Source organism: Pelobates fuscus, chromosome 5 (assembly GCF_036172605.1).
Source record: "Pelobates fuscus isolate aPelFus1 chromosome 5, aPelFus1.pri, whole genome shotgun sequence".
Classification (NCBI taxonomy): Eukaryota; Metazoa; Chordata; class Amphibia; order Anura; family Pelobatidae; genus Pelobates; species Pelobates fuscus.
Window position 1 is genome coordinate 6,669,825 of NC_086321.1, and position 14,552 is coordinate 6,684,376.

The 14,552-nt window shown below is 45.8% G+C and overlaps 1 protein-coding gene across 1 annotated transcript in view; it reads left to right on the forward strand.

The window, feature by feature from the left end:
* Positions 1-3,943: 3,943 nt before the first annotated feature.
* LOC134612360 (uncharacterized) overlaps positions 3,944-14,552 on the forward strand; it is a 38,561-nt gene continuing 27,952 nt past the window's right edge. The window contains exons 1-3 of the mRNA XM_063456695.1: positions 3,944-4,180; positions 10,700-10,829; positions 11,680-11,800. Coding sequence (XP_063312765.1) covers positions 4,052-4,180; positions 10,700-10,829; positions 11,680-11,800 — 380 coding nt within the window. The 5' untranslated portion in view covers positions 3,944-4,051. The remainder of the gene's footprint in view (positions 4,181-10,699; positions 10,830-11,679; positions 11,801-14,552) is intronic.

Below are 14,552 nucleotides of genomic sequence, written 5' to 3' on the forward strand. Positions count from 1 at the left end.
AAAGAAAAGGAAGAACAAACAGGGGATGGAGCGGGGACAGTAAGTATGGAGCCCTGGGAGCCTTCCTCACTGGCAGAGGAGGCTCCCGCCAGGCAAGGGACCCCACCAGAATCCCAATGGCGGTACCAAGGTACCCCACGCTGCCCGCGGGGGCCTACTTACCACCCTACCTCCCTGCCGGCCGCGGGGGCTACCTGGACTGAATAGCAGCATCCGCCGCCCCTGGCCTGCAATACACCGCTGGCGGCCGGGGCGGATGGTGATTCACGGGTAGGCCGCGTGGCAGCCACACCAGGAGGCCGCGCGGTGGTACCAGGCCGCATCCCTGGCCTGGGAGCAACCTGCCGCGTGGCTGTGGAACCAGCAGGCCGCGGTAGTAGGCCGGACCAGGCCGGGCGGCAAAGAAGGCGGCAGGCCGCGCGGCAGGCCTTGTGGCAGAAGGTCGTGCCACGCGCGCGGCCGCGGAAGGCCGCAAACCACGTCCACTAGTGGCAGGCTGCGTGTCTGGAGCCCCAGACATGAGGTCCTGAGGATGCCTCGGGCCCGGGCTCCCAGACCTCAACCGGGCCGAGGAGTAGGAGCTGGGAAGAGCCTGGAGCTAGGGGATAGGGGCCGCAGGGGATAGGGGCCGCAGGGGAGGCAGCAGGGAAGACCGCAGGGGGTGCTCCAGGGGGAGGTAGGCCGCGGGGGGGGGGACCACACCGGTAGCCATACCTCCCTTAATGCTTGCAGATTGCTCCCACAGGTGCCGGCCACCATCCACGCTGCTGCATTTGCGTTTTTACTCTTATCTACGTTATTGTTGTTTTTTTTTTGTTTTCGTGACTTCCTTTTCCTTTTGCTCGGGTCATTGAGAGGCCTGACTTGACCTCCTCCGACCTCCCGGGCGCTCGTGGATTGCGGAGAATGTCTCCAGCTTTCCTCAGACTACCAACGGTACGCCTGGACCCCGCGTGCGCGCACGGGATCCGGACGGTCAGTTGATAGTTTTTCTATCGTTATTCCGAAGATTGCCCTCAGCCTTATGCTGATACTAGTATTTGGTGTACTCTGCAGTTGGTCACCCTGAGTCTCTAGGGACTCTAGTTTGGATCACAGGAGGGTGCGGCCCTCCATCACTTCGATACGAGAATATTTTATCTTCAGGAACAGATAGCGAACCCCTCTCAGATATGGAACCGGACACTGATTTGTTATTAGAGGGCACAGCCCTCCCTCAACCTCAGCCAGAGACTGAGCTGGATACAGGGGACATGTTTGGAGGACACTTTCTCATAGAGAGGACCGGTCACAGATGTAGACTCTACTGTTTGGTTATTCACGGTTGCGGCCCGCTCAGGCTATCAGCCGGACGCTATCACGATATTCGATCACATTAGTAGAGAGCGTGGCTCTCTCATACACTCGACGTTCTACAGTGCCGACCATTTCTTCATCACACAGGCTTGTACCTGTGCAAGACATCGATGACTACATGGAGGGGCGTCCCTCCTGCATTCAATTAGATCTGACATCCGTGCTACTGATTTCGTTATAGAGGACTGCCTGGTCATTCAAGATATACATATTTAGACTGGATCCCTCTATTCTATCTCCTGTAATGGATCTACTGGATCCGGACCGCTCTAACACACGCGAGACATTCTCACAGAGGTATAACGGGGGAGACTCCCACTTATTTACACACACTCCTGGAGATGGTACGGCTAACGGATGGACCTCAGGTATTACGTGAGTGCAGGTTTTGGTATATTCTGCACCATATAAAACAGGGGATTGCTTTCTGTTTTTGGATATCCAGACCATTGCGAACAACTGCGCAGACATTTTCTCCTATATTTAGGTGACAGGAGATACAGAGACCTTCATGGAGCAAACGGGCACTGCCTTGCTCAAGTAACAAGATTAAGGAAGGCCTATTACCCGGTCTGAAGGTAAATCGTTCGCATGGATCACATGGTAAGACCGGTAACCCCGGTTGTATTGAGTTCCCCGGTCATTACGGTCTTGGGATAAGATGGCAGGACTGCCCCATCTCCTCGGAATGCATACCTGGTGAACAGGGTTCGGAGATGGGAGTCCTCCATCTATACTCTATTTATCCCTCACGGGAGCCGTTTTGTTCTGGATTCGCGCTAACCTACTTTTCAACTACCGTCATGGAGACCTACAAGACTTTGTGGGGGTACCTGGTGTGCCCCGACTCCTACGCAGACATCTTTCACTCTTAGACGAGGACATATCTGGATGGAAATCTGCACTCCGGTTGGCACTTCCCATCCCTTTGAATACTCCTGTGATTCGCTACTCCCAGAATAGTCGACCACCGTTCCTCCACACAAGTTCAGTTCGGAACCCTGAATGGACGTCCTTTTGGAGTCTTTCCTCTACCGCGTCCAAGGATTACACAGTTCACTTGGAATATTGGAATCACTTAGGATACGGCTAGTTTGACCACACTCTTGCCTGCATTATAAATGTATTCTCGGAGGAGACATCTCACCGGGTAGGCCAGGAGGGAACGAAAGATCCTTCTCGGTTCTATTGCGATTTGGTGGTGGACTTAGACGCATTCCTTGAGATTGAAGATCTGCCTGCAAGGCCACATTGCCGGGTGACCCTGGCACGATCGGTGGAGCAACCTTATACATCAAGAGTTCAGACATGGTGGCAGTGTCTTATCGCGGTCCTAAGTCCGCAAATGACCTTCGACATTTTATAACTGCAGGGAAATGGCTAATAGGTCAGTTTGCCAGCTCATGGACCAACTGGTAGGTAACAGGTCGCGACCACACGTACATTGGATCTATCAGCGGAGGATGTTTTTTCCGTTTTTGGGATACTTCATCAACTGGCATCTCAATCGGTCAGTGCATTGTCATCTATCGCAGTTGGAAAGTCCATTTAGGATTGCTCGGGTAGCTCCGAGAATAGGTACCAGCGAAACAAACAGCGTTGGATTTGTTGATTAAGCGTTAAAACAGCAAATACGAAGCCTCCTGTCATGTTATAAAATTATAGATTATGCTAGCTTTAGTGTACCTATAATCTTAATTGTATTAATAACAGGAGGCGAGTATTTCCCACCCATTCTTATCCCTCCCTTGTTTTATGTTAATAGTTTGGATTAATCAGGTACGTATGCAACTCTGCTTGTTGTCTCTGCTACCTGTCGCCTGTTCTTATGTCTATTTTTAGGGTTGGGATATCTGCATATTAGGTAATTTTGGTTGCTACATTGGGAGCACACATGTTTATTCAGAGTACTTTTCATTGGATAATCAACCTGTTCGATTCTGTTTTTTCTCTCGTTTCAGTTTACAGTCCATCAACGCTATCTGGTTTGACAGTTCTTCTCGGATGGTGGACATCGTTGTATTCATCGTATCTAGGACTTTGTTTCTTCCCCATTATGTTTTCCGCCTTTTGTTCTGTTTTGTCGCAGCTTGAAAGAGGAAATGATGCATGGGGAGGGGAGTTTTATAGTACCTAACTTTTTTCTGATTGGTTGTTTTTCTGTGCTGCTGTGGAGTTCTAGTAAATACTCGCCTCCTGTCATTAATAAAATTAAGATTATAGGTACACTAAAGCTAGCATAATCTACAATTAAGCAGTAAGACTGCAGGGGCATGATATATAAACCAAGGCTGCTTCATTAAGATAGAGTTGTTTTGGTGCTTAGAGTGTCTCCAGCAAAAATAAAAGCAAAGATCCTTTAGTGTAGTGACTAATGTCAGTCAATACAAAAGAAAACTTGTATGCAAGTCGGAAGCATTCTCCTATCACAGCCTCCCTTTTCAGTAATGTTTGGAGGTTTATTTTTACCAATATTTATAATGTGAATCATGTAAAGCTGTTACCGTAAATCACCGGCTTGTTTTATTATTGGTTCCATTCTATTCCATCACAGTGACATCACACATGATGCAGAGTTCCAGTTTAGAACACCACTAAAGGAGCTGCATGGAGAAACACCGGGGCCTCTGCCTAATGCCACAGCACGCGGTTATAATACCATTCTGCCAAGCTCCCAGTAAGATCTGCACTTAACATGAAGACTATCCTACCACATAATTATACACCATCTGTGAGCACTTATACAACTGCCTTCAGAAACCCTGCACTCCTTCTAAAGCCCAAGTTAAAGGATTTCACACACCTGGACAAACTCCGCAGGCAGGTGAATATAGATGTATTTCATTCCAATTCATACAATGCCGTGATGGATTGGTCACAGGATGCTTGATGGCTGTGGGATACAGGCTGCAATCACCTGCAGTATATTCATGGGATGTTTTGCCATCTCAGACCTCGATTACCTTTATAATGGGAGACGTCAAGTTCGCCTGTGGCTCTAGTGTGACTAAAATGATAGATTTTAAAAATATGTGGAATATAATAATTAGTTTAATGAGTTCCATTAATACATCTAAAACAATTATTCAAATGTTTACATGTTACTGTTTATATAAGATTTGATGTAAAATAGCAGATGACCGAAAACAAGTAAATAGGTCGAGTAAACAGATAGCAATAACAAACATAGGAGCAGTAATTTGTTATGTACAAAACATAGACAATCTGCTATATGACATCTATCAATGTTCCAGGGAGGTAGCGAGAAGGAGTAACTGAGGGTTTAGGAAGTCCCACTGGAATACAAACTAGGAGAGGTGTCCTATGTTAGAATTCTCCTGTAATTTTATGGGAGTTGGGTGGATCTTTTCCTTTTTTAGAAATTAACATTATCAGGGTAATTTACTAAACTTAGAATTGTCTGGAATTAAAAGTGAATTCATGTGAATTTTACATTCAAGCCCAAAGTAGTCAAAATGAAAGCATAGCTCGCTTTGCAAATTTTCCATTTTGCCTACTTTGACCATAACTTTCGCTACTAATGTCCATTTTTACAACTACCAGCTGTGTCCAGCCAACCTCTAGGCCCATAATTTGTACCTAACGTCTGTCCCTACAACTACCAGCTGTGTCTAACCAACCTCTAGGCCCATAGTTTGTACCCCATGTCTGTCCCTACAACTACCAGCTGTGTCTAACCAACCTCTAGGCCCATAGTTTGTACCTAACGTTTGTCCCTACAACTACCAGCTGTGTCTAACCAACCTCTAGGCCCATAGTTTGTACCCCATGTCTGTCCCTACAACTACCAGCTGTGTCTAAGCAACCTCTAGGCCCATAGTTTGTACCTAATATCTGTCCCTACAACTACCAGCTGTGTCTAACCAAACTCTAGGTCCATAGTTTGTGCCTAATATCTGTCCCTACAACTACCAGCTGTGTCTAACCAAACTCTAAGCCCATAGTTTGTACCTCATGTCTGTCCCTACAACTACCAGCTGTGTCTAACCAACCTCTAGGACCATAGTTTGTACCTAACGTCTGTCCCTACAACTACCAGCTGTGTCTAACCAACCTCTAGGCCCATAGTTTGTACCTCATGTCTGTCCCTAAAACTATCAGCTTTGTCATATGGGGCCTGTTTACTAAATGCTAATTGGCAAGCGAACGGCAGCCAAATGTAACTTAGTTTTCACAATTTGCTTGTTTTAACCATGTGATTATTACCAAAAAGCAAATTGTACAGAATTTGCATTATTTTTGCCTGCAGTTAGGTTGTTTCTTTGAAACCCGATGAATCTCCATATGACCTTGCCCATTCAAATATTCACAAAGTCGAATTGCAACTACAACTCGGACAGGGTTATTTAATACAGTTAGAATTGTACAGAATTCAAAGCGGAATTCAAATTTAGGGTCAGAGAAGCCAAAGTCGAAAAATTCTCAAAGTCAAACATGCTTCTATGTCCCTAACTTTGGCCTTAAATCTGAAATCCCTTTTGAATACACTTTGATGTCCTGACAATCCTCACTGTTTACTGATGTTTGCTCTGCTTTAATATGACATTTACATCACATGTATTCTTTCCCAATATTAGTCAGACAGCAGCAGCAAATCAGTTTTTATCAATATTTGGCAGATGATACGTGATTATTTATACCATGGTGCTTTGCCAGCCTCATGTGTGCTAAAGGATCATGGGTATTGTAGTTATGCAACAGCTGGGGTTCTAACTTTTTGCCAACCTTTGATTTGATGTTTATTACTAAAAACAAATAATACGACATTCAACCAATCACCCCTTCGGTTCACTTACATAATAATAACGTATTTGCAGATTTTTGAAAAATCTTTTGAACCTAAATGGAGGCTGTGGGTAATGTATGCATTGCAAAACTGCTAGAGAGCTTCCCCTTGTTCTATACAAAATGTCGGTTTTTTTTTAAAGCATATTATAGCACTGAATTGCAGTGTTTTTATGATACAAGTTGAAATAAACTATTACATTTTAATGCATTTCATACATTATCATTAACAAAGTGTGCATTGCCAAAATGTTTGCAAAAAGAAGAATTTGTCGCAATACAAACAATACACATTATCACAAAAGATCTTCAAGCCTAACATGTTGTGCACACTGTTCTGAAGGATTGAGGGCCTGCGCAGTGAGTTTACATGTTAGAGGGAGTGGGGTATAGTGACACAGTAACAGAGGGATTGAGGGCCCTGCTCAGTGAGGTTACATGTTAGAGGGAGTGCGGTATAGTGACACAGTAACAGAGGGATTGGGGGCCTGCTCAGTGAGTTTACATGTTAGAGGGAGTGGGGTATAGTGACACAGTAACAGAGGGATTGAGGGCCTGCTCAGTGAGTTTACATGTTAGAGGGAGTGGGGTATAGTGACACAGTAACAGAGGGATTGAGGGCCCTGCTCAGTGAGTTTACATGTTAGAGGGAGTGGGGTATAGTGACACAGTAACAGAGGGATTGAGGGCCCTGCTCAGTGAGTTTACATGTTAGAGGGAGTGGGGTATAGTGACACAGTAACAGAGGGATTGAGGGCCCTGCTCAGTGAGTTTACATGTTAGAGGGAGTGGGGTATAGTGACACAGTAACAGAGGGATTGAGGGCCCTGCTCAGTGAGTTTACATGTTAGAGGGAGTGGAGTATAGTGACAGTAACAGAGGGATTGAGGGCCCTGCTCAGTGAGTTTACATGTTAGAGGGAGTGGGGTATAGTGACACAGTAACAGAGGATTGAGGGCCCTGCTCAGTGAGTTTACATGTTAGAGGGAGTGCGGTATAGTGACACAGTAACAGAGGGATTGAGGGCCTGCTCAGTGAGTTTACATGTTAGAGGGAGTGGGGTATAGTGACACAGTAACAGAGGGATTGAGGGCCTGCTCAGTGAGTTTACATGTTAGAGGGAGTGCGGTATAGTGACACAGTAACAGAGGGATTGAGGCCCTGCTCAGTGAGTTTACATGTTAGAGGGAGTGGGGTATAGTGACACAGTAACAGAGGGATTGAGGGCCTGCTCAGTGAGTTTACATGTTAGAGGGAGTGGGGTATAGTGACACAGTAACAGAGGGATTGAAGCTCAATGAGTTTACATGCTAGAGGGAGTGGGGTATAGTGACACAGTAACAGAGGGATTGAAGCCCTGCTCAGTGAGTTTACATGCTAGAGGGAGTGGGGTATAGTGACAGTAACAGAGGGATTGAGGGCCCTGCTCAGTGAGTTTACATGTTAGAGGGAGTGGGGTATAGTGACAGTAACAGAGGGATTGAGGGCCCTGCTCAGTGAGTTTACATGTTAGAGGGAGTGGGGTATAGTGACACAGTAACAGAGGGATTGAGGGCCCTGCTCAGTGAGTTTACATGTTAGAGGGAGTGGGGTATAGTGACACAGTAACAGAGGATTGAGGGCCCTGCTCAGTGAGTTTACATGTTAGAGGGAGTGCGGTATAGTGACACAGTAACAGAGGGATTGAGGGCCTGCTCAGTGAGTTTACATGTTAGAGGGAGTGGGGTATAGTGACACAGTAACAGAGGGATTGAGGGCCTGCTCAGTGAGTTTACATGTTAGAGGGAGTGCGGTATAGTGACACAGTAACAGAGGGATTGAGGCCCTGCTCAGTGAGTTTACATGTTAGAGGGAGTGTGGTATAGTGACACAGTAACAGAGGGATTGAGGGCCCTGCTCAGTGAGTTTACATGTTAGAGGGAGTGGGGTATAGTGACACAGTAACAGAGGGATTGAGGGCCTGCTCAGTGAGTTTACATGTTAGAGGGAGTGGGGTATAGTGACACAGTAACAGAGGGATTGAGGGCCTGCTCAGTGAGTTTACATGTTAGAGGGAGTGGGGTATAGTGACACAGTAACAGAGGGATTGAAGCTCAATGAGTTTACATGCTAGATGGAGTGGGGTATAGTGACACAGTAACAGAGGGATTGAAGCCCTGCTCAGTGAGTTTACATGCTAGAGGGAGTGGGGTATAGTGACAGTAACAGAGGGATTGAGGGCCCTGCTCAGTGAGTTTACATGTTAGAGGGAGTGGGGTATAGTGACACAGTACCAGAGGGATTGAGGGCCTGCTCAGTGAGTTTACATGTCGGAGGGAGTGGGGTATAGTGACAAAGTAACAGAGGGATTGAGGGCCTGCTAAGTGAGTTTACATGTTAGAGGGAGTGGGGTATAGTGACACAGTAACAGAGGGATTGAAGCCCTGCTCAGTGAGTTTACATGCTAGAGGGAGTGGGGTATAGTGACACAGTAACAGAGGGATTGAAGCCCTGCTCAGTGAGTTTACATGCTAGAGGGAGTGGGGTATAGTCACAGTAACAGAGGGATTGAGGGCCCTGCTCAGTGAGTTTACATGTTAGAGGGAGTGGGGTATAGTGACAGTAACAGAGGGATTGAGGGCCCTGCTCAGTGAGTTTACATGTTAGAGGGAGTGGGGTATAGTGACACAGTAACAGAGGGATTGAGGGCCTGCTCAGTGTGTTTACATGTTAAAGGGAGTGGGGTATAGTGACAAAGTAACAGAGGGATTGAGGGCCTGCTCAGTGAGTTTACATGTTAGAGGGAGTGGGGTATAGTGACACGGTAACAGAGGGATTGAGGTCCCTGCTCAGTGAGTTTACATGTTAGAGGGAGTGGGGTATAGTGACACAGTAACAGAGGGATTTAGGGCCCTGCTCAGTGAGTTTACATGTTAGAGGGAGTGGGGTATAGTGACACAGTAACAGAGGGATTGAGGCCCTGCTCAGTGAGTTTACATGTTAGAGGGAGTGGGGCAAAGTGACACAGTAACAGAGGGATTGACGGCCCTGCTCCCTGAGTTTACATGTTAGAGGGAGTGGGGTATAGTGACACAGTAACAGAGGGATTGAGGGCCTGCTCAGTGAGTTTACATTCTAGAGGGAGTGGGGTATAGTGACACAGTAACAGAGGTATTGAGATCCCTGCTCAGTGAGTTTACATGTTAGAGGGAGTGGGGTATAGTGACACAGTAACAGAGGGATTGAGGCCCTGCTCAGTGAGTTTACATGCTAGAGGGAGTGGGGTATAGTGACACAATAACAGAGGGATTGAGGCCCTGCTCAGTGAGTTTACATGTTAAAGGGAGTGGGGTATAGTGACACAGTAACAGAGGGATTGAGGGCCTGCTCAGTGAGTTTACATATTAGAAGGAGGGGGGTATAGTGACACAGTAACAGAAGGATTGAGGCCCTGCTCAGTGAGTTTACATGCTAGAGGGAGTGGGGTATAGTGACACAGTAACAGAGGGATTGAGGGCCTGCTCAGTGAGCTTACATGTTAGAAGGAGTGGGGTATAGTGACACAGTAACAGAAGGTTTGAGGCCCTGCTCAGTTTACATGCTAGAGGGAGTGGGGTATAGTGACACAGTAACAGAGGGATTGAGGCCCTGCTCAGTGAGTTTACATGTTAGAGAGAGTGGGGTATAGTGACACAGTAACAGAGGGATTGAGGGCCTGCTCAGTGAGTTTACATATTAGAGGGAGTGGGGTATAGTGACACAGTAACAGAAGGATTGAGGGCCCTGCTCAGTGAGTTTACATGTTAGAGAGAGTGGGGTATAGTGACACAGTAACAGAGGGATTGAGGGCCCTGCTCAGTGAGTTTACATGTTAGAGGGAGTGGGGTATAGTGACACAGTAACAGAGGGATTGAGGGCCCTGCTCAGTGAGTTTACATGCTAGAGGGAGTGAGGTATAGTGACACAGTAACAGAGGGATTGAGGGCCTGCTCAGTGAGTTTACATGTTAGAGGGAGTGGGGTATAGTGACACAGTAACAGAGGGATTGAGGGCCCTGCTCAGTGAGTTTACATGCTAGAGGGAGTGAGGTATAGTGACACAGTAACAGAGGGATTGAGGGCCTGCTCAGTGAGTTTACATGTTAGAGGGAGTGGGGTATAGTGACACAGTAACAGAGGGATTGAGGGCCCTGCTCAGTTTACATGCTAGAGGGAGTGGGGTATAGTGACACAAAAGGTAAGGGTAGGGTAGAAAAGTAGGTTGCTAGAAAAATTTTCACTGAATTTATTTTTTGTTTGTTTTGTTTAAATGATGACAGTTGCAGGAGAGGAATCCGGGTACGGGGAGGGGAAGCAGTTTAACAGTTTAAATGATACACTTACTATTGAAATCTGCACTTTTTGTAAAATAGAAAATAGGACACACCCTTCACACATACAACATTTCAGAGAGATAAAGTGCTTTAGGGGTGTGGAGTGTTCCTTTAAGAAGTCACTTGGATGACACAATAGCAATGCATGGACACTATAAACCCTGATAACTGTGCATCTCCTGGCAGGAACAATTTATATCGAAGTACCCACCACTCATAAAGAGGGACATGTCATCACAGACTCTCAACGATCCATTCAAGAGAGATGAAACATCCCATCGAACTATCAGCGTTTCAACCAGCACCTTGCCACAAGGTAAAAGGAAGACAATGGGACCCATTGTTTAATTTCCCTTTGCTATTGTCATGATGTTAAGTTTTTATGTAAAGAACATGCAAAACAAACAATGCAATATCCGGGCTTTAACCCCTTCCCGATCGGTGACGGAATTTTTCCGTCAACCTTGTCCTTCAGTTAAGGACCGTTGACAGAAAATTTCCGTCATTTACTAAAGTTAACCCCAGATCGCCGGTGCTCCGGTCTGCCTCTGTATTAGAGGCAGACAGGGAGCACCCGATCGGGCTGCCCCAGCACCGGTGCTCGCTCTGTCAGAGCGAGCACATGTGCTCCAAATACTCACCTTCCGCCTCCCTGCACTTCCGGGTTCTGTGTGAAGTGCAGGGAGACAGATCAGTGCTGATCTGCTTCCCTGTGTAAAAAAAATTAAAATAAAGTTAAATCCCACCCCCCCACCCCTTTCCCCTGTTTTAATCAAATTAACCCTTTCCCTGCCAATTGATCACTGACTACAGTGATCAATTGGCAGGGTATACATTTTAATGTCATCTGATTTTTTTTTTAACCCCTGAGGGTTAATTATTATTATTTTTTTAACCCTCAGGGGTTAAATTTATTTTATTAATTATTTTAAATATTTAAAAATTATATATTTAGCTAGCTGGGATGGGTGGAAGTTAGTGGGGAATTGGGGAATTTGGTGTTAGACTAACTAGGGGTTAACGTTAATTTTTTTTTTTTAAATAAGCTTTAAAAAGGTAAAAAAAAATATGTCTCCACCTTTTTACACGTATTGCAGCAAATAGTTTTATTTCCAAAGCAGCATTGTTAGCGGATTCATCTATAAACATCTTCTCTTTTCATCTAGAGAGGCATACTGGGCTTTCTTACTACAGCCCGTCGTCTGGTCGCTGCTACCATTTTAGAAATCTAAAGGAGGAAGAGTTAAAAGCAAGAGGTCTTATGTACTACCATGAGGACAGAGAAAGGTAAGTGCGAATTGGCTTTCATCTAATGGGGGAATGGGGTCTCTTATCCTGTCTCTGCTGGACCTACCCCACAGCTTCTCATATCAAGAAAACATTCCATGTTTAATCTAGCTAGTAGACATATGCAATTAGTTTCGTTCCGAATGTGAATTCGGACATTTGGATGCTTCCAAATGTCCAAAGTGCCGGATTGCCGAAGTCCAAATTTCGGAACTGCCAAACCGAACTGTATTGCCGAATTACGTAAATGATCACATGAATTTTGACCAATATGCTAATTCCTGGCACTGGTAGCCCTATAGATGTGGTGGTTAGAGTTAGGGTTAGGTGTAGGGGTAGAGGTAGGGTTACGGGTAGGGTTAGCTGTGGGGTTAGGGTTAGGGGTTGGGTAGGAGTAGGGTTAGGAAGCCCTACAGATGTCGCGAATTACCGAAGTCCCGAACCGCCGAAGTTCCAAATTTCTTTACTTACCCGATTTTCCAAAACAAACACGATTTTTTTGCCCATGCAGATACCTGCTAGCTAGCTGTCTTAGATGTAACAGATATCACAATAAAAGGCTGTAGTTTTTCTACACCGGTGTAACGGACCGTTTTGCTCACCAGAGGTTAAAAAACGTTTAGGCGATAATCGCCTTCCAGATAGACCAGCAACTACTGTAAGCACCAATCTCCCGAACGGCAAACTGCATGAATTCACCAACTCCCGAACAAGAGAAACACGAATAGTGATGTCCCGAACGGTTCGCTGGCGAATATTTCCTGGCGAACATAGCATGTTCACGTCCGCCACCGCAGGCGAACACATGCGGTGTTCGGTCCGCCGCCTATTCTTTATGATTGAGTAAACTTTGACCCTGTACCTCACAGTCAGCAGACACATTCCAGCCAATCAACAGCACACCCTCCATAGCAGACGCTCCCACCTACTGGACAGCATCCATTTTAGATTCATTCAGAAGCTGCAACCATTTTATTTTATTTTTTCAATTTATTATTATTACTTTTTTTTTCAGTGCATATAAATGTTACAAGCAGATACTCCCCCCAGACACTCTGTAATACTGCAGATACTCCCCTCAGACACTCTGTGTTACTGCAGATACTCCCTCCAGACCCCCTGTGTTACTGCAGATACTCCCTCCAGACACCCTGTGTTACTGCAGATACTCCCTCCAGACACTCTGTATTACTACAGATACTCCCTCCAGACACCCTGTGTTACTGCAGATACTCCCTCCAGACACCCTGTGTTACTGCAGATACTCCCTCCAGACACCCTGTGTTACTGCAGATACTCCCTACAGACACCCTGTGTTACTGCAGATACTCCCTCCAGACACCCTGTGTTACTGCAGATACTCCCTCCAGACACCCTGTGTTACTGCAGATACTCCCTCCAGACACTCTGTATTACTGCAGATACTCCCCCTAGACACTGACACAGAGCAGAATAGGGACTGTTCCCCCTACATAGGGTCACTTGGCAGATATGGATTGACACCTATCCTAAGGATCCCTGATGCACACTGACACAGAGCAGAATAGGGACTGTTCCCCCTACATAGGGTCACTTGGCAGATATGGAGTGACACCTATCCTCAAAACCCCTGATACACACTGACACAGAGCAGAATAGGGACTGTTCCTCCTACATAGGGTCACTTGGCAGATATGGATTGACACCTGTCCTCAAAACCCCTGATACACACTGACACAGAGCAGAATAGGGACTGTTCCCCCTACATAGGGTCACTTTGCAGATATGGATTGACACCTGTCCTCAGGGACCCTGATACACACTGAGGGGGGACCTACTGTCCTCCCCCCGCCCCCACCCCTGCACGGTGCACTCTGTTAGGGCCGAATACGTTTTTTAAAGGGCCCAATCTCCCAGGGCCATAGTCCAAAGGCAGCAGGCAGGCAACCAGGCTTCTCCAGTTCATAATGGCGAGGTTGGTTTCGCCACAATTCACAATACAGACGGTTACAGTATAATCTCACAATAATTCAAAATATATTCGGTTATAGTATAAATTCCCAATAATTCACAATACAGCCGGTTATAGTATAAACTCACAATAATTCACAATACAGCCTGTTACAGTATAAACTCACAATAATTCACAATACAGCCGGTTACAGTATAAACTCACAATATTTCACAATACAGCCGGTTACAGTATAAATTCACAATAATTCACAATATAGCCGGTTATAGTATAATATATAATATTTTCAAATTGATAAATTCTTAAATGTATGCATTTCTTCCTCTTACCAAATCAAATATATCTAATATTGTAACCACAGTCGGTTCCCCTATTTACCACTGTAACGGATCGACGGGCACCCCGACTGGGTACCTCCATTGAAGGATGCTCCTAGCGCTTCCTGAGGACTCCAAGCACTACAGCAGACACCACAACCACCGAACTGGAGAAGCATACGAATGCTCTCAAGCAATGCTGTATACAGCTGAACAGTAAAAGCATACAAATCAGCTTACACTCCTGGCAATCAGCATACAATCCAATTCCCCCAATAACGAGAAGACACTTCATTTTGAGGTCAAACAGAACTGACTGTATTGGCACATATAGCCTCTTTTATTCCCAATCCACAAACATAGTACTGCCCACAGGGTTTTACAGAACAACCAATCAATCCGTACAATACACACAGACACTCCCACACAAAATCCTCCCCTCTGCCTGTGATATGATTACTGAACACAATGGGTAATATAATTA